This window comes from Rhopalosiphum padi, chromosome 2 (genome assembly GCF_020882245.1).
Source record: "Rhopalosiphum padi isolate XX-2018 chromosome 2, ASM2088224v1, whole genome shotgun sequence".
Classification (NCBI taxonomy): domain Eukaryota; kingdom Metazoa; phylum Arthropoda; class Insecta; order Hemiptera; family Aphididae; genus Rhopalosiphum; species Rhopalosiphum padi.
The window spans coordinates 60,111,757-60,130,789 of record NC_083598.1 but is presented as its reverse complement, the minus strand read 5'-3'; the positions used below and the strand labels follow the sequence as shown (position 1 = coordinate 60,130,789).

The window sequence follows — 19,033 nt, the reverse complement described above, 5'->3', positions numbered from 1 at the left end:
CCAACTTCAATGATATTTTCAATCGTTCCTAATTTCCTATGTATATTATCTACAGCAGTAACGTAGAACCATATTTTTGTTGTAGATAAGTACATTCAAGGTAATAACAGATTTTTAAAACCAATATAAAATTTATATTTACATAATAACCACCCGATTCCCGAAAATTTTTTTTTCAATAAAAAAAAAATTCCCTAAATTATATTATAATTATTCAATATTACCATAAAATTAGTCCATAGTACTATTTCATATGTGCACATATACATTATACAATTATATGTATTATTGTATGAATATTAAACTACTACTCCATCACCTATATATTTTGTGCTTTATTTTTTTGTATTCTTACCGAAGTGTTGGACTGTTGGAGCTCCTCGTATTCGAATTTTGAATATAATAATATATATTATTTACTTACAAATGTACACTGTCTATTATATATTGGGTAATTTAGTAAGCATATACTCACTTCTTTATACATCTTAATAATGCTAATATTTAAAATCTTATTTTTGGAACTTTTAAATCTACTTAAACACAAATATCTATTAACATTTATTATTTGTAAAAATAATTCAAGTACTAAATATTAAATCCAATAAGATTCAAAATTAAACCTATTTTATCATACTGTCCAACCATCTTTTAGGTTTGTTAATCTTAGTATAAATATTTTAATAACTGAAATACTATTCGTTTAAATTTGTATAAAGCATCTTTTTTCTAAAAAATTTTGATTGTAAGAGAAATTGAGAGGTTCTTTTCTAAAACCCTACAACACCATTGCCAAGTGTCAAATTGTTCTGAGATACATAATAATAATTGTAATTTGTAGTACACTTAATATATTATAAAAACTAAAAACTACAATTAGAATGTAAAATCAGTAGTTAAGTTTTATTAATTTTTCACTCATGTTTTCCTCTTTTTATTTTAGTACCTATTTGGTTCGAAATGGACTATTTAAGTAAATAGTAACTTATGAAAGAATAATTGTTGGAAATAAGAAGTTTTGCAGCAATATATATATATACCTACTTTTTGTCAAAACGTAGGTACTATTTACGATAATAGACTGTTTTAAAGAATATAATATTTTGTTAGCAAAAAAACAATTTTTATTTAACCTTAACCAAAAAACGATTTTAAAACTTTTAAATATAGTTAAATATAATTAAAATTAAAAATATGTCACTCGTAATGTACAAAAAAAGAAATTTCAATATGTACAAATTTAGGTTAATGGTTAATGTAATGTCATCTTACCAATTAATTATTTTACAATAGTGTAAACAAAGCTTTTATTTATGAATATATTATACAGGTACAGGGGCCCAATAATATTTTTTGTACCAAGGCCCTACGAAACATATAGTTGCGGCACTGTGTATATGTATCTTTTATAATTTTTAAAAGCAAATGGAACACAATTATTGATACAAATACTCCATTACGATATGCGTGAATACTAAATAACTATTTGCGTGATAAAAATGTCGTACAGTATTTAAATTTACCGTGAACATATAACGACAATCATATATACAATCAAATTTGAATCAAATTAAAATATTATTTATTATTTAACGTGTCATTTGCTATAATAAAACATTAGTGTGTAACTGTAATTGGCTTAGTATTATTATTAATATACTCATCATGTATACATTGTAGTGATAACAATGAAACCACTATAGTTACGGTAGTCACATAATAGTTAATTAAACTGCAAAATATTTAACTGTTTACAATTACTAAATTATTTTTTCAGTGTACTTCAGAAAGCTTCGGTTAATTTTGTATGCGTTCACGAGAAATTCTATCTCTAATTAATTTTGTATCTTATAGTCGTTAAAGACTTAAAGTCAATGCTGTTAAATATACATATTAGATCAATGCTGTTATACTACATTAGTAGCTATTTCAAGTTGTATTGGTTTGGAGGGATGATCAGTAATATAATCAAGTCCGATTCAAATTAGACTAGTTTGTACTTTATAGAGGTCAAAATTAAAAATCCATAGTAATGGTACTTTTTTGGCGTAACTATCAAAACTTGGGGGGGGGGGCTAAGCCTCCTGTCATAATTCATAATCTTATCAATATGGTAGTTAATTTTTAAATTTGAATTTAAGATACCATTTAATTTTTTTAAATTTCAAAATTTAAATTAAATGCTATATTTCCGTTCCAACAAGTTCCTTAATACGTATATTTTAGTACTTACATGGAGCAATAACAGATAACTGCTATGCATTGATAATAATGTGTAAGAAGAATGACGCATATCCCTCTGCTTAAGAGGCTCTGCGCCATGGCTTAGCGTTGGGCTCAGTAGGTCTGACGAGTGATCCTAAGAGAGATGATCATACTAAAGCGTATTTATATTATAAATTATAATACATAAAGTATATCTTATATTTATAATTGTAAATTTTGTATTATGTTTTAAAATATTTAAGTTGTTTTACTCTAATTTAATCCTATAAAGTAATTTATTTCTAAGTTACTAAGGTCAGAGTTTTGGTTTCTTACGAAAAAAAACGTGATAAGAAATAACATTTAAAAAACGGTTAGTTGTAGTATCTATAATAGGATACGATGAAGAGCGGCCAAAAAGTGGAATCTATGGCTCCTTTTACTTAACGAAATAATTCAATACGTGCAAATGTATATATACTATCCTAATATCCTATAGGAGTTGCATATTGTTCTAAATACTCTCGAGCTTATTATAGCAGATACTAAGTTAGAAATATAAACTATATAATACGATGGTAAGTTTAAAACCTCAAAATTAAAAATGCATATTTAACATATTATTTAATATTTTCTAAAAAAAATGGATTTTTTAATCTATTTATTTTAAATTATATTGAATATAATACTCAATAATATTTTAGCAATCGAATATTAATTTGACAACAATGATGTGATGTCCATTTAATCTATATATTGCGCAAATAAGCTGAAATAGTATCTTATTGTCAAATGTCGATAAGTTATATTATAGTATTATACTTATATCGACTTAACTTATCGTAAATCTATTTATTGTTTATTCGATAGTAAATTTGTTGTATACACGATTGCCGATTGGCATTCAAAGTAGTTTTAAAAAATATTTTTTTTCAGAGTTTTTAATATTTCTTTTGCATATTTAATATTTTTTCATGCATATTTTACAATTTTTTCGTACATATTTTACCGGTTTTCGCTTCTATAACTTCCAAGCTAATACTAATCAATAATCCTTGTCATTTATAGGTGGATTATGTTTTTGTTTTTGTTATTTATTTTTTATTTTTTATATATATGTACCATATAGTAGCAAGTACTTAATAGGTGTATAGGTAAAGTTGTTCCAAATAAATAAATGCGTATGTTTTAATTGTAGCTTTTTATATACTTTAAAAAAATATTATAAGTGCAAGAAGTATAACAATGTAATATAATAATGATAATTTATAATATATAATTTTTATATAATTATATAGCTATATATATTCGTGCGTGAAGTACGCCACAGCACTTCGACATTATAATAAGTGCATACATGAATTATATACAGGTAAATTGGGTGTTCAGCATAATATGTATAATATGTATACACTTATATAATGTGTTGTCTATATATGTGTGTGTAGATTTTAGCCATAAACATAACATAGGTATAATGCGTATAATGCACTATATAATGTATTTAAATATAATATTTATGTACTTAGTGCTAACAGTGTGAGTGCGTCTTAAAATCTGCACTGTAATAATAATGATAATAATATGCATGCGTATTGCGCATGACATGATATTATTTTAGTGTGTAGGCGATGGACCGTCAGTGACAGTACGGGTAGTTGGGGCAGTTATGCGGACTGACACCAGATGGGTACTTCTTGTGCACGTACCTGTGCGCCTCGGCCGGCACCTGATGCGAGCAGTACGGGTAGTTGGGGCAATTGGACGACGTGAGACCGGCCGGGTAACCGGGCTCGGTGTACGGTGACGGAACCAGCGGCTGGTTGTTGTGGTAGTTGGATGCCTCGGACGGATGGTGTTGGTAACCAGAACCGTAATACTGACCCGCGTTGTTGTTGGTGTAGTGGTCATTGTAATCGTTGCCGGCCGCCGGTTGGGCGTATGCGGCCAACAGCACGTTGTCGCAGTGCGGATAATTGGGACACAGCGCCGGATTCAGTCCGGACGGGTACCGGGCGCCGCCGGCCAGCACAGCCGCGGCTTGGACGGCGAAAACGACAGCCTGAGTACAACAGATCAACAACGATTTTTAACAACATTTCCATGTACGATAATATTATAGGTACATATAGTCAATGTTATTGAAAATCCAATAAATGGTTATTATATAAACACAACGGATTACGATATTATAGGTTGTTCTCGTACATCATTTATCCCTATTATAATATATTTGGAAATGGGCCATTGGTGTGCAAGTTTGTGAAATAATGATGAACTTTTAAAGTACTGAAACTTACTATACACATGATTTTTTTTTGATTTGTTTAAAGAATATATTTGCGAAAAAAATGTTGGGAAGAAACCTAGCTATTATGGTAGCTACTTATAGATAATATGGTCAAAAATCCGCAAAGTAATATTTTCACATTTGAATTTCGGAACATTGTTTTTGGTTAGGTGTCTATCTGAAAAGTTATGATGTCATAATATAGTATAACATCGTCTGTTATATTATGAGATACCTATGACGAATGCATAAATAATATACAATTTATAGTGCTAAATAAAATTGTTGTTTGAATAAATTCCTTGTGATTTAAGACATGATGTCTATGATTCAATAACCTTTCTCAATTAGAGTAAGGTTTTCGAATTTGAAATAATAGGTAGTTATTAAGTTATGAATTGAAATTGAAATTTTTAAACCTCCATATAAATGTATAATTTATTATTAGTACGATTTCAAAATACCTATTAAACATATTTTATTATATACTTATTATACCTCATGAAGTCATGACTGACATGACTTCATAAGTCATGAAATTCGCATGTGTATACAAATATGAAATAAATATAGTATATTAATATCCTATATGGCTATTAAAATAAAAAAAAATAAAAAAATTTACTAAAATATTAAAATAGATATAAATATATATCTTTATCAAAAGTTGACGGTACATACTATTAAACTATTGTCTATTGACTATTATCTATGCAAATGCAATATGCATATTATTTCGACTATTTGTGCCACGTGATAACTAAAACTTATCAATGTATGTGCTTTTAATAAAGATTTTATATTATAATACTATTATATACTCACAAGTACTCCGAACATAATGAATCGGTGAATATATAAAATATATGTAATATTCGAGTTGTCTGAAGACTGCTTCTGTCCAACAAGTCAACAAATGCACGCAGTCGTAAGTTCAGACAATTTAGCTGCGGCTGAAGGGTAAATTTTAATAATTAGATATGTAAAATATAAGTATAAACTTTATTGTGATGAATTTAAAAAGTTCGCGAAACACGAATATACAACGACGGCTGGAAAAACTTGAGTAAAAGTTAACAACAAATCGGATATTTTTATATTTGTATTTGCACGTTGAACTCGAGTTGTTTTACTGTGCAGATACGACGGCGAAGTATGAGTTTGTCGTGGACGCGGCCGTTATTTATACGAAAATCGAAAGATTTAAGATAATTGGTTTCCCTAAATGCACGTCGCCGCCACTGCAATAGCTGTCGGCGCCCACCACCAACGAATCGCCAAAAAAACCGCAACCAACGACACACGTGATATACACAATGCTATAGAAAAACATAATTTTTTATAATAATAAAACATTAATATGTAATAATTGACGCAAAAATTTGTTGTCACGGTGGGCAATGTAGTGCGCATTTACCATAAAGGTTTAACATAACAACACAACTTGCAACCACTGGAACACCGCAACAATTATAATAATAATAATGATATACTTTATACCTACAATATATTACATAGGTACCCATATTATTATAGTTTATAGGTAATGGACATCGAAACAGATGTGATAATACAATATAATATTATTATGTTACCTACTATACAGAGTGATCCATACCTCTGTTATTCAATGATGTAATTGTTCAAAATCTGATTTCTGAATTTTTAAAAATACTCAAGGATTATATTTTTAAATTTTTGAGATTTTTTGTACTACTTAAGGAATGTTTTGAGATACTTCTGATTTTAAAATGAGCAACCCCATTTTTGTTGTAAATTATTTAGCTGGAATTTTTCTGGAAATTTCGACGTATAAAAAACAAATTTCACCCAATCGTACCAGTATAGACGTATAGTATTTGAGTTGTTTAACTTTATATATATATAAAGGATAATATAGGTTTGAAAGATATGGATGCTTTGACTATGCCAATATGTTGATTTGTAAATTTTAATAATTTATATATATATATATATATTTATCAATATTTATAATTCGTAAAAATGGTTCAAGTATATTAAATGTTTAAAAAATCAGTATTACATCTATTTAATATTTTGGTAAACCATAAGGCTATTTACTGGTGTTCCATATTATTGACCATATTGATTAAACATTTCAATAATTAAAGAATATTTACACATTAGAATTTTGGTTTAGGGCATAAAGGTTTAAAAAGATGATTAAATATAATGTACAGTAAAAAGCGGGAATCTGATTTTAAAAACAAATGTTTATAATTTTTCAAAAGTTTCATTGTATCGCCACAGGATTACCCCTTAAGTATAGTGAAAATATCTCAATGATTTAAAATATAAAAACTTAGTACAGATATTTATAATTCCAAGAATTAGAATTCGAATAAATTCTTTAGTAAAGGAAAAATTGTGGGTGAGCATGCTTAGTGAATCATCCTGTATATAATACGATTTATGTGTCGAGTGAGGTACTCGGCCACTTGGATGCAGTCCGTTTTCGACACGATTTTCGATCGCCCTGATCACGCAACGTTCGGGTACATTTACTACATTTGTCAATAATATTAATGTCAAATACAATATAGGCAGGTAATGGACTAATGTATAGAACATTTAGACTATAGATTGTGATGTATAATATCAATAGCTTAATACCATTTATACACATTGCAGTGCACTTATAGATTATAATAATATGCGGCCGCGTCACGACCGGAGATTTCATTAATAGACCGAAAACGCGTTAAAACATCCAAACCAACACCCTACTGTAATGAATAATAACGAGTAGGTACCTATATAATGGGACTATGGGAGTATGTGATTGTGTGAACCAGCACCTTTGCGCGCGTCAGTGCGCACAATATACATGTTTACACACGATATTATGATACACTTAAATAGTTAAATTATTACAATACAAATACGCTGTTACAACTTATATTATCCTGATCGACCACAAGTTGTTTTGTCATTTTTACAAAACCGTTTTGTTTGGCAGCGGACTCGACTCTGTCCTCTGATTTCGAAATCATCGTTGCAAAAAAATGATAAAGAAGAATTACCATGATTTGTTGTCATCTTATTTTAAGTGATAACGGATGATGGGACTCATAACTGTATCATAGTCCTAAAGATTATAATAATATTAACTTATAATACTTATATTATATAGGTATATTCTTACAGACACTTAGTCCACAGCGATATAGCGTATACAGTAATATTTTTTACTAATATTATTACTCATTAGTCATTATTCATTACTCACTATTTTAATTATTTATGTGGCTGTTTTCAAATTTCGTGCTCATTTAATTTTCATTATAGAGTTTTTGTATATCATATATATAAAGAATTTTTTATATGAATTTATAGTTGTTGGCAGAAAAGTTTTTAAAGAACATTATGTGGAAGTCGTCTGCCGGAGTTAACATTGAGATACCAGTCGAGAACACAGATGACGACTGGGAGACTGATCCAGATTTTGTGAATGATGTTAGCGAGGAAGAACAAAGATGGGGCTCTCGCACCATCCCCGGTTCTGGACGCGTATTAGATCACGTTGAGTTAGTCACTTTTGTTATTTTTATTGGTATTTGTATTAATTTTACTTATTATTATTATTTGTTTAGTATGAGTCAATTACGAGAAGAAGTGACTAAGGCTCATGAAGTTCAGAAGAAAAAAGAAATGGAAGAAGGTCCTCAAGCAGCATTTGGATATGGTGGTAAATTTGGTGTGCAATCTGACAGGTATAGTTATTATTAATTAAATACATTTTAATAATGAACTGTAATATGTTGTGTTTTTCTTAGAATGGATAAATCGGCTGTTGGACATGACTATATTGCACCTCACTTTAAGCATGCCTCACAGACAGACTATAGTTCTGGTTTTGGTGGTAAATATGGTGTTCAATCAGATCGAATTGACAAGGTATGATTATTAATATTTTATCTTTGATCTGTTTTCAAAATAACATGATTAAATAGTTATCATGTATACTTAAAAATGGTTATATTCATAACTTTATTTAATGTTTATTATTTAAGAGTGCTGTCAGTTGGAGTCATAAAGAAAAAGTAGAAAAACATGGATCTCAAAAAGATTATAGTTCTGGTTTTGGTGGAAAATTTGGTGTGCAAGCTGATCGTCAGGATAAAAGTGCTGTTGGTTGGGATTATGTGGAAAAATTACAAAAGCATGAGTCTCAAAAAGGTATGATTATACATTATTTTTTTTAAATATTTATTTTTTATTACATTTTTATGATCAATAGATTATGCTGTTGGTTTTGGTGGAAAATTTGGTGTGCAGTCAGATCGTCAAGATAAGTCTGCTGTTGGGTGGGATAATGTAGAAACTGTTGAAAAACATCAAAGTCAAGTTGACCATAGTAAAGTAAGTTACTTTAGTGAAATAAATAAATTTTATTATATTATTCTTTAATAATATATAATAATATATAATGGAATAATTTAATGAATAGGGTTTTGGAGGAAAATTTGGTGTTCAAAATGATAGGTTAGATAAATCTGCTCATAATTATAATGAAAGTTCTGGTCAAGTTGGAACAAATTATGAAAAACAGAAACCAGAGATAAGTATGTATTAAAATATATATTATATCTAAATTAAATGTTTATTATATTTAATTTTTAAAATCCTTAGTATTCAATATACTTAACAGTTAAAACAATTTACTTTTTGAGCAGTATTTCATAAAATTAATTATTTTACAATTGTTATTATATTTAGCAAGTATTAAACCATCAAGTCTAAGAGCAAAATTTGAAAATATGGCTAAGCAAGAAGAAGAAGAAAATGAAAAACGGCGTTTAGCAGAACAAGAAAGAAGAAAACAAAGAGAATTACAAGAAAAAAAGGAAGCTCGTGAAAGAGAGGAAAAACGTTTGAAAGAATTACAGGAGAAAGAAGAACAGAAACAAAAGCTTCTTGATGGTTCAGAACAAGTTAAAAACACTCCAATTACTGTAAGCTCTGTAAATTATATTTAAAGTAATTTTAAGAAATAAAACAATACTTATAAGTTAGAATACTAAAGAAATAGATTAAAAAAAATTTTAAGTTTGAATATCATTGCTTAACACAGTGTTTAGTTAGATATTGGCTAGCTTTTTAAAATATATAAATTACTATAAAAAGATACCACTCCTAATTAACTACATTTCATTGTAAATATGAAGATGATTTATTTTTATGTCATTTAGTTTTATAGATTATCAAGAAGTCAGTTATCTTAATCAAATTAAGTTTATTTACACCTTTTTGATTTTCTTTAATAATGACATACTTTAGGCTTAAAGTATGTAGCTTAATGTAAAGACAAAATCTTAATCTTTATAATTTAAATAATGATAAAAAATTAACAACTTTATGTTTAACCTATTGTACAATTAATATTGATTAAGGTATTAATTAATAATAATAGCATATAAAAAAATACCGCCCCGTTTAATATAAATATATTTTATACAAATATCTAAGATATGCATAACTTGATGGAATTGCCAATCCAACACATAAGAAACTAGATTTTATTATGGTGTTTTAGCGTAAAATTCTGGATTAATTAAAAACAAGCAGGAATGATTACATCAATAGAGAATATTAGAATAATGTTTTTCATATTTGTTTTTATTAAGTATTTTTTATCATATTAAAGATATTTTTAAAACATTTTATTGATTTTACAACACGTTTATTCAATAGTTTGCCTATGCACTTTTAAGCTATTTTAGAATTTGTAACTAAGATAATATTAAATATTAACATATTTTAATTAATCATGATAATTAACATTATTTTAGAAAATTGATTATGATGAAGAAGAGTTACCTAAATCTAGCGAATTTATTCGTCCTCCAGTTGTTGTTGGTGCAACTATTCAACCATCTGTGAAAAATGATGAGGAAGCATTAAAAAGAATTGCAGCAGAAGAAGAAGAACGTAAACGAAAAGAAGAACAAGCTAGAATTGAAAAAGAAAATACTATACTGAAACAGAAACTGAAAGAAGAGGAAAAACTTAATGAAGAAATAAAAAGACAACACGAGAGGATAAAATTAGAAGAACAGCAAAAAATGAATGAAGAAATATTAAAGGAGAATGAGAGGAAAAAAATGGAAGAATTGGCTAGAGCTGAATTAAAAAAAAAAGCAGATGAAGAAAAAATGATAGAAGATAAGAAAAAATTAGAAGAAGAGGCAATCCAAAAAAAACTAGAAGAAGAATCAATAAAGAAAAAACTAGAAGAAGAGTCAATAAAGAAAAAACTAGAAGAAGAGTCGACAAAAAAAAAACTAGAAGAAGAGTCGACAAAGAAAAAACTAGATGAAGAGTCGACAAAGAAAAAACTAGATGAAGAGACGACTAAGCTTAAATTGGAAGAAGAAGCCAAGAAAAAAGAAGAGCTAAATAGACTTGAAGAAGAAAGACAATTAGAAGAACAAAAGCTGCATGAGCAACTTAAGAATGGAGCAGCATCTGAAGAAGATCCAGAAGGTGGATATATTGCTGTGGCTTTATATGATTATCAAGCATGTAAGTATAGACTTTATTCTACAAGTGTTATACTTAAATGCTTTTATTTATTTAGCTTTTTAATATGATTATCAAACAATTTATTTTAATTAATAATTTAAAAATATATTATAAAAAACACTTTGGTTAAGATTTTTAAATTGGGTGATTAATATATGTTTTTAATTTATATTTTTTAGCGGCTGATGATGAAATAAGTTTTGATCCTGATGATATTGTGACAAATATTGAAATGGTAAAAACTAAAATTATAGTATATTATCACTTAACAAATTTATTGAATTACATAATTGTATGTACCTATTGTATAAATAAACAATTAAATACAATTTATATTAAAAGACAAAAGTGCATTTAATACAGATATAAATTTAAGTATAATTAAATAATAATATTTAAATTAATATATTACACGTTATAACTTTGTTTTTTTTTAGATCGATAAAGGTTGGTGGAGAGGTTTATGCAAAGGTCAATATGGTTTGTTTCCAGCCAATTATGTTGAAATCATTGATTAGTTTAATTGTTGCCACTAATTATACTTAAGTGTTTTGAGTGATTGAGCAAGTTATAATGTAAAGTCTAACAAACAAATCAAAAGCATATATATTATAACAGATATAAATTGGTTTCCAATATTACATTTAAATTTTAACTATTATTTAATACAAATAATAATTGTATAGCTTCCAAGATATTGTTTATTGCATTATAAGGATTTAGTTTTAATTCAAATGGAAAACAAAAATAACTTGAATCCAAATACATATTAATAAATAACTGAAATTCACAAAAAAGTTGTCTATTATTAAATTTGTTCATAAAACAATATGTATGTTTTTGTAATTTGTTATACATTATCTTATCTGCTCAATGTACTAAAATTAATTTTTTTAATTCCAACAATTAATTTTCAATATTTATTTATTTAGCATATTTTATCAATATTATTGTATTGTTTTATTTTATTTTAATAATATTAGTTTATTATGTATTTTAATATATGTTTATTGTGATATTTTTGTTAAATAATCAAAATTATACAAATTTTTTTATAATTACAGCATAACACTAACTTATATTATATGTATTATTAACTTAAAATAACCAAGTATAAGGTCATAATAAAAGTAGTAAAACAGGTTAACGTTAATACAACTTTATATTACTTTATATGTGACATTATAATTTATATAATTTTATATCCGATTACTTTTGCATTATACATTTTTTAAACATTTAAAAACTGTTTAATTCTGTCATCTACAAATTGTCCAACGATAATTGATGTTCTGCGAACACTTCCAAATATATATATATACAAACACACATATGCATGTATATATAATATAATATATGTATAGTTAAGAATACATTAGTAAAACCAGTTTGACACCCCGAAACATAATTTATTGTTTAATCTTCAAGGCAATGGCACTATACGGCACATAAAAAAAAATAAATAAATAAATTAGAAGTAGTGAGAAGGAATTTATTTTACATTGCAGTCTTCTTATGGTTGAATAGCTTATACAATCAGCTCCATATAATTCGATACCAATATCAATTACAATGAAATTCGTGAGTAGTTAATTTATATTTTTAGGCTATATTATATACTTGGTAAATATGTTATCTAATTTTGTAAGTTTTATAATTCTTAGGTGTTATTATTTGTAATTGGTTGTATAATGCTTAATTTCATTGAATGCAACCCAGTAGAGTTAGTGTCTCTAACAAATAAAAGAGATGACTCAGGTCAATTCTTATCACGGTAATGTATTGATATTTAATAAATATTATACTATAATAAGGTTATTTTACTTTTAATTAAATATTTTACAGTTATAAGTTGGATGATGGTACTGGAGAAGAGAAGATGGGGAAGCTATTATCAAACAACAATGGAGAGGATGCTATTCTTGTTCAACGGGGTTCATATACTACAAATGTCGATGGTCGACTTATAACATACAATTGGATAGCTGACACCAGAGGTTTCAGGATATCAAAAGCCTAATATACAATAGTCAACAAATAATATTTTATAATTTTTTAATACAGTATTAATTATTATACTTGTATAATTAACTTAAAATTAAAATTATCTACTCATCTATTATGAATAAAAGATATTAACTGTTTTTTCACATCGTTTACATAAATAATCTTCTTTTTCTGCTGACCATCTACGGCACCGTTTGCATAAAATGTGTTTTGTGTCACTTGTTTTTATGTCAATTGTATCATTAAGAACTAAATCAATTGAACTCACTTGAAGTAATTCAATTAAGTCAGATCTTGTAGCATTGTTTTTAGGATGTAAAATCTAAAACAATCATATATTAATTTTCATAATTTGTTTTAACAGTTTTTTTTCATAATGTAATGAAATATTATTATCTTTATTTTGTGAGGGAGTAATGCACAACACTAATACAAATGGTATAGAATGAAATGTTTTAATATTTTTAATTTATTGAACTAAAGAAATTTAACAAAGAAGTACAAGAAAAATTGTTTAGTCTCAAAAAATCTAATTATAACATTCATTTTATAACCCATTTTAAATAATATTTTTTTTTAAATATCATGTTATGAATACTTGATGACCATGACCTACCAGAAACACCATTATTAATTTAATCATTAGTCTACAACTGAATATTAAATTCTGAACTTGACAATGAATGTATTTGTTTTACAACAATTTGTTTTATAGACTTTAAAAAGTGCAGTATGTTATAAAGCACTCAGGAAAACAGGAATTTATTTTTTTTGACAAAAATGAAATAATTTATTTGTTATAATTTAAAAATTAATAACTATAAAAACTTGAAATTTTCATCAAATATTCATAATAACATTTACCAGACATGATAAAACACTAAATATTATTGCTATTTTAGTATTTTTCTTCTATTTAAAGATAAATTAAATTTTTGATATTTTTTAGTTTGAGTTTATGTATGTTAACATTTTAGTTAGTAAGTAAAAAAATTTGAAAATGTAGTTCAAGGTTTTCCATAAGCTTTTTACACCAATTAAAAATACATACTATATGGTCACAATTTTTTAACAAGAATATAGTTTGCTGATTATTTTGTTATTAAAAATGCATATAATTTTTAATATAAGGTTGAATGTTAGAAATTGATTAAGTTATTCTTATGAAAATTTAAAAAAATAAAATTTATCGTAGTCTCATTTGTATGAATTATTGTATTTAAATTAAACAAATTCATTACAATGATCTACTTCATAGACTTTGATCTTGACTAAGTGTATATTCAGTATGTATATATAATTCAGCAGCAAGATTTTTATTTTTGATAATATTTCAAATACTTGTTTTTTTAAACTGATATTTTATACATTCAAATATTTTTCAACTAATAAAATTAAAAAAAAAAAAAATACATTTTTACCTTTAATAAATTGAATGTCTTGCTAGGTGATGCAATAACTAAAGATTGTTCAAGTGAATTTTTTCCTTGTAATAAATTAGATAATTTATTTTTAACCATTAAAGCATTTTCCATGGTTGATATTACTTGTTCTGAATCTGGAATAACTATTTGATGAACATTTGTAATGGACGATTTAAAAAATGTGGTGTTTCCTAAAATAGTTTGAAATTATAAATAATAAATATTTTTTGATGAACACTGAAGAAAATTTAAAAATACTTAGTGGATAGTAAGAAAATGCTTCTTCAGCTAAATGAGGTAAAATTGGTGCTATATTCTTGAGAAGAGTTTCTAATATGGCCTGTAATGTTGCTGTACATGCAAGTCGATCATCTGATTCTATAGAATCACAATAGAGCCTAAGAATAGGTAATAGGTAGTATGAGTACAATTAATTTTATTTTAGACTCGTATTTCTTTTTTTAATTGTACCTATCTTTTATGTGATGAACATATAATCCAGAAACTTGATTTGTGATAAAGTGTAATATTTTAGCACATACTTTATTATACTGAAATGTGTTATACAGTTCATATGTTTCATTTTCAAATGATTTTAGTTCCAACATCATATATTTATCTAAATATTTTAGATGATTTATACCATGCTTAAAATTGTTATCTTTGATATTATTAAGTGAGCCAAGTAAAAAGCGTATAATAAGGCGAAGCTTATCCACTGATTGTTTACTATCATTCATGGTTTCTTTTGTAACTGGAATGTTTGTTTGGTGTGATCCATGTTTAGCAACCCACCATCTAATAATATTTTACAGTCAAGTATGAAAAGATAATATATAAATAATTTAAATTGTAGTTTTAACTAGTTTACCTGAGTATGTCAATTCCATTAATTAATTGATCATAATTTCCATTTACTATGTCTTGAGGATCAATTACATTGCCGATAGATTTTGACATTTTTCTACCATTTTTATCCACAACAAAACCATGTACAAACAAAGATCTAAATAATAAAAGTGTTTGTATTATTGTATTAATATTGAATATTAAGTTTAAAATAGAAATGTTTAAAAACAATACTGTATTACTTAAATGGTGAAACATTTCTAAGGGCAATTGATGACATAAGAGATGCTTGAAACCAACCAGTGCATTGATCAACACCTTCCATGTATAAATCAGCAATTTTGTCATCGCCTAATACACAGCTCCACGAAATTCCACTATCAAACCAGATATCTAAAATATCCTGTAATAAGGCAATAATAACAAAATGCATAAATAATATTCAAAAAATTGAACTTACAAGTCCTTTTCTTAATTTTTCTGGACTGTGAGGTGTGTTTGAAACTAACTTCTGAACATCATGAATCCACCAAAAATCTTGCCCGGTTTTTTCTAACAGTGTATAATACTGGTCTAACAATTGTCTGGACAAAGGATAAAAAGATAATAAAATACAAAAATTTTGATTAAAAATATAAAATTTAAAGTATTTACTCATCTATAATTGTACTATCTGATTCGTCATATAATACAGGTATGGGTACACCCCATGAACGTTGTCTAGAAATACACCAATATGGACGTTTTTCAATTAATGACAATAGAGCATTACGACTTCCACCAATTTCAGGATATATTTTAATGTCTTTCAAACATTCCTTAAATTATGAAAATATGTAAAAAACATTTTAGATGTTTAGTAAAACATTACTATAATATTAAAAAATAAATTATATAATATTTAGGGTTTTTATTTCAGAAATAATGGTTAGTTGAATAATAAAATCAAATTTAATTATATACCTAATATTTTTAGATTTAAAATTTGAAATATTAACATTATAATATTACTTTTATAAATTTAATATTTATGTATCAGTTTAATATGCTATCTACTATTCACAATGTATTTATTTTAATTTATAAATTACTAAAATGCATATTTTAAATTGTTTTTGAAATTAAACCAAGTTTATTGCTCCCGTAAGTTTAATCTAGGAACGTTATCGTGGTCTTTGGAAAATTGTTATATTTTTTTTAAGACAATTTCATTAAAAAAAAATAAAAAAATAATTTTAACATAAATTACCATCCAAATCATAAATATTTTTTTTTGATAAAATATGTTGTACCTAGCAAATTAGATGAATATTCAAATTGTAATAGATAAATATTTACAATTGATTGGTTTTTAATCGCAGCTGTATCCAAAAACCATTGTTTACTAGCACGAACAATCACAGGCAATTTGGTGCGCCAATCATAAGGATAACTATGTTCATACATTTCTGTATGTAATATTTTATCATTCAACAATGAGCATACAGTTTCATTTCCAATGTCTAAAACAGGTAAACCTACAAGTTCTGACCATGTTTGTGGCATAAAAATACCATGCTCATCCACGTGGCATTCCTGAAAAAATGAATTACATTTTATTTAATATTTATTGTTTAAAGATTAATAAAAAATATTAAGTTTAAATAATGAAATACTTTTGGATTCTCACAATGGGTATTTTATGTTTTAATGCAATTAAAAAATCTTCATGTCCATATGCCGGTGCTGTATGAACTAATCCTGTACCTTTGTCTGTGGTCACATGATCACCCGCTAAAAATTTTTTATCACTTTCACCATACCTTAAACTTTTGTATTTCAAACCACTGAGATGTTGACCTATAAAACTATTCTATAAACTTATATAAACATTAATTAATAATTAATTTATAATACATACCTTTAACAGTTGTGATTATTTCGATAGGTTTTTCTATTTTGGTACTTAAATTGTCTACTAAATCAGTTGCTAGTAAATATATACCAAGGGTACCAGGATTTTTTACAAAAGAGTATAATAAATTAGGTGAATATACAACAGCAATATTTCCTGGTAATGTCCATGGAGTAGTAGTCCAAATAAGTGCATAAATTGGTTCACTGTTATTATTAATTAAATCTATTGAAAGTGTAGAGGGACATAGCTCAAGTTTGACAGTCACTGATTTACTTTGATGATTAGGATTGTACTCCAGTTCTGCTTCAGCTAGTGCACTTCTACAAAATTATAGGGTAATTTAAATATTGTAAAATACTAAAGTTTAATTGATAGAATATTACTTGGATGAAGGTGACCAGTAAACTGGTTTAAGATCTCTATAAATTAATCCCTATAAATAAATAATATAAATTATTAATATTTTTAAATTTTTATAAGAGACATATATAATATTACTTTTTTATATAGTTTAAAAAACTGTTGAATTTGCTTTTGGACATACTTTTTATCATAGGTAAAATAACAATTGTTTTCCCAATCAGCAAGTATACCCCATGACTTAAAAACAGTTTTTTGTTTTTCAATTTCTTTTGAAGCATATTTTCTAGCTGAAAAATATTTATACATTGGTATTAAATTTTTTAAAATGACAATTATTAACTTGACATTTTTTTAATGAGGATGAATAAAAGTCATAACTTCGTACCACTTTTCCGTACTTCTAATGGACCAAAGTTTTTCCATTTGTTTCCATGAATTTTTTCAGCTTTTAACTCAATGGGTAAACCATGACAATCCCATCCTGGTATATAATTTATTTTATTTCCATTTACAAGTTTATAACGTACAGTAATATCTTTAAGTATCTATACAAATTAATTAATACATTATTTAAAAAAACAGATATAGTTAAGTTACTACATAGTATTAAGTTACTTTATTTATGGCATGGCCCATATGTGCTGAGCCATTTGCATACGGTGGTCCATCATGCAAAATATATTCTTCACTGTTTACATGTTGCCTTTGCCAAGAATATAGTTCAGAAAATCCACATGTCTACAACAACGATTATTTTTACTTGATATGTATTTAAACATCAATTATTTATGTATTACCTTAAAAATATGGCTATCTCTTTGAATAGTTTGATCTGCATTTAACCGATTTTTAAATTTTGTGACAGGTAAGAATATAGATTTCTTTAATCGTGTTGTATCATCAGAATAAAAACGATTAACTGAATGGATACGAGACAGATATTTGGTTACAGAAGTAACAGTATACATGATAACTGTTGCTTGTTCTTTAATTTAAATAATATAATTTTAATACAAATTAATTATTTTATTTTTATTATTTTGTATAATATTCTAAACCTACATTTAGTGTTGACGAAAACAAAATAAACTAGTATAAATATATTAAGAATATTTGTTACTACCAAATTACATAGTACATTTTTGGAAAATCGTCTTGGCTTTCTTAGGCTCTTAGCGGCCAGTCGAATTTGCAAAGCCGGATTGATAAGGACAAGTGTTATCATAATCACGTGCTGTAATCGTATAATCACAGAATATTCTGTGGTATAATAGTGAATTAGTGAATAGCACGATCTTCTAAGACCGTGGTGAATAGTATCTACATATATCAGTGATTATCACTATTCACTATTATGAGATATAAGCCATTTAAAAATATGGATGTTTAAAAATTGTTATATTCTATGATTTTACATCGATATAATAATATAATATTAAATTTCTTTATAGG

At 26.5% G+C, this 19,033-nt stretch overlaps 4 protein-coding genes across 4 annotated transcripts; 2 read left to right on the top strand and 2 right to left on the bottom strand.

Moving 5' to 3' along the window:
• Positions 1 to 3,391: 3,391 nt before the first annotated feature.
• On the bottom strand, positions 3,392 to 5,670 carry LOC132920509 (cuticle protein 1). Its single transcript, XM_060982957.1, has 2 exons — positions 5,321 to 5,670; positions 3,392 to 4,267 (listed from the first exon to the last, which is right to left on the bottom strand). Exons 1-2 carry the CDS (start codon positions 5,333 to 5,335, stop codon positions 3,845 to 3,847), a joined length of 438 nt encoding a protein of 145 aa, XP_060838940.1. The 5' UTR covers positions 5,336 to 5,670; the 3' UTR covers positions 3,392 to 3,844.
• Positions 5,671 to 7,552: 1,882 nt separating this feature from the next.
• On the top strand, positions 7,553 to 12,253 carry LOC132920142 (src substrate cortactin). Its single transcript, XM_060982306.1, has 11 exons — positions 7,553 to 7,694; positions 7,853 to 8,043; positions 8,110 to 8,229; positions 8,293 to 8,413; positions 8,530 to 8,695; positions 8,757 to 8,878; positions 8,967 to 9,081; positions 9,236 to 9,471; positions 10,309 to 11,041; positions 11,221 to 11,276; positions 11,479 to 12,253. The coding sequence occupies exons 2-11, from the start codon at positions 7,883 to 7,885 to the stop codon at positions 11,557 to 11,559; spliced, it is 1,911 nt and encodes a 636-aa protein (XP_060838289.1). The 5' UTR covers positions 7,553 to 7,694; positions 7,853 to 7,882; the 3' UTR covers positions 11,560 to 12,253.
• A 188-nt stretch (positions 12,254 to 12,441) lies between these two features.
• LOC132920143 (uncharacterized) lies at positions 12,442 to 13,191 on the top strand. The gene is made up of 3 exons (XM_060982307.1): positions 12,442 to 12,622; positions 12,706 to 12,815; positions 12,887 to 13,191. The coding sequence occupies exons 1-3, from the start codon at positions 12,614 to 12,616 to the stop codon at positions 13,059 to 13,061; spliced, it is 294 nt and encodes a 97-aa protein (XP_060838290.1). The 5' UTR covers positions 12,442 to 12,613; the 3' UTR covers positions 13,062 to 13,191.
• On the bottom strand, positions 13,064 to 18,775 carry LOC132920141 (isoleucine--tRNA ligase, mitochondrial). The gene is made up of 17 exons (XM_060982304.1): positions 18,644 to 18,775; positions 18,379 to 18,566; positions 18,197 to 18,319; positions 17,967 to 18,126; positions 17,717 to 17,868; positions 17,602 to 17,651; positions 17,222 to 17,538; positions 16,991 to 17,160; positions 16,660 to 16,896; positions 15,976 to 16,139; positions 15,782 to 15,905; positions 15,564 to 15,724; positions 15,344 to 15,478; positions 14,944 to 15,270; positions 14,731 to 14,870; positions 14,470 to 14,663; positions 13,064 to 13,370 (listed from the first exon to the last, which is right to left on the bottom strand). Exons 2-17 carry the CDS (start codon positions 18,547 to 18,549, stop codon positions 13,161 to 13,163), a joined length of 2,835 nt encoding a protein of 944 aa, XP_060838287.1. The 5' UTR covers positions 18,550 to 18,566; positions 18,644 to 18,775; the 3' UTR covers positions 13,064 to 13,160.
• Between the last annotated feature and the right edge of the window lie 258 nt (positions 18,776 to 19,033).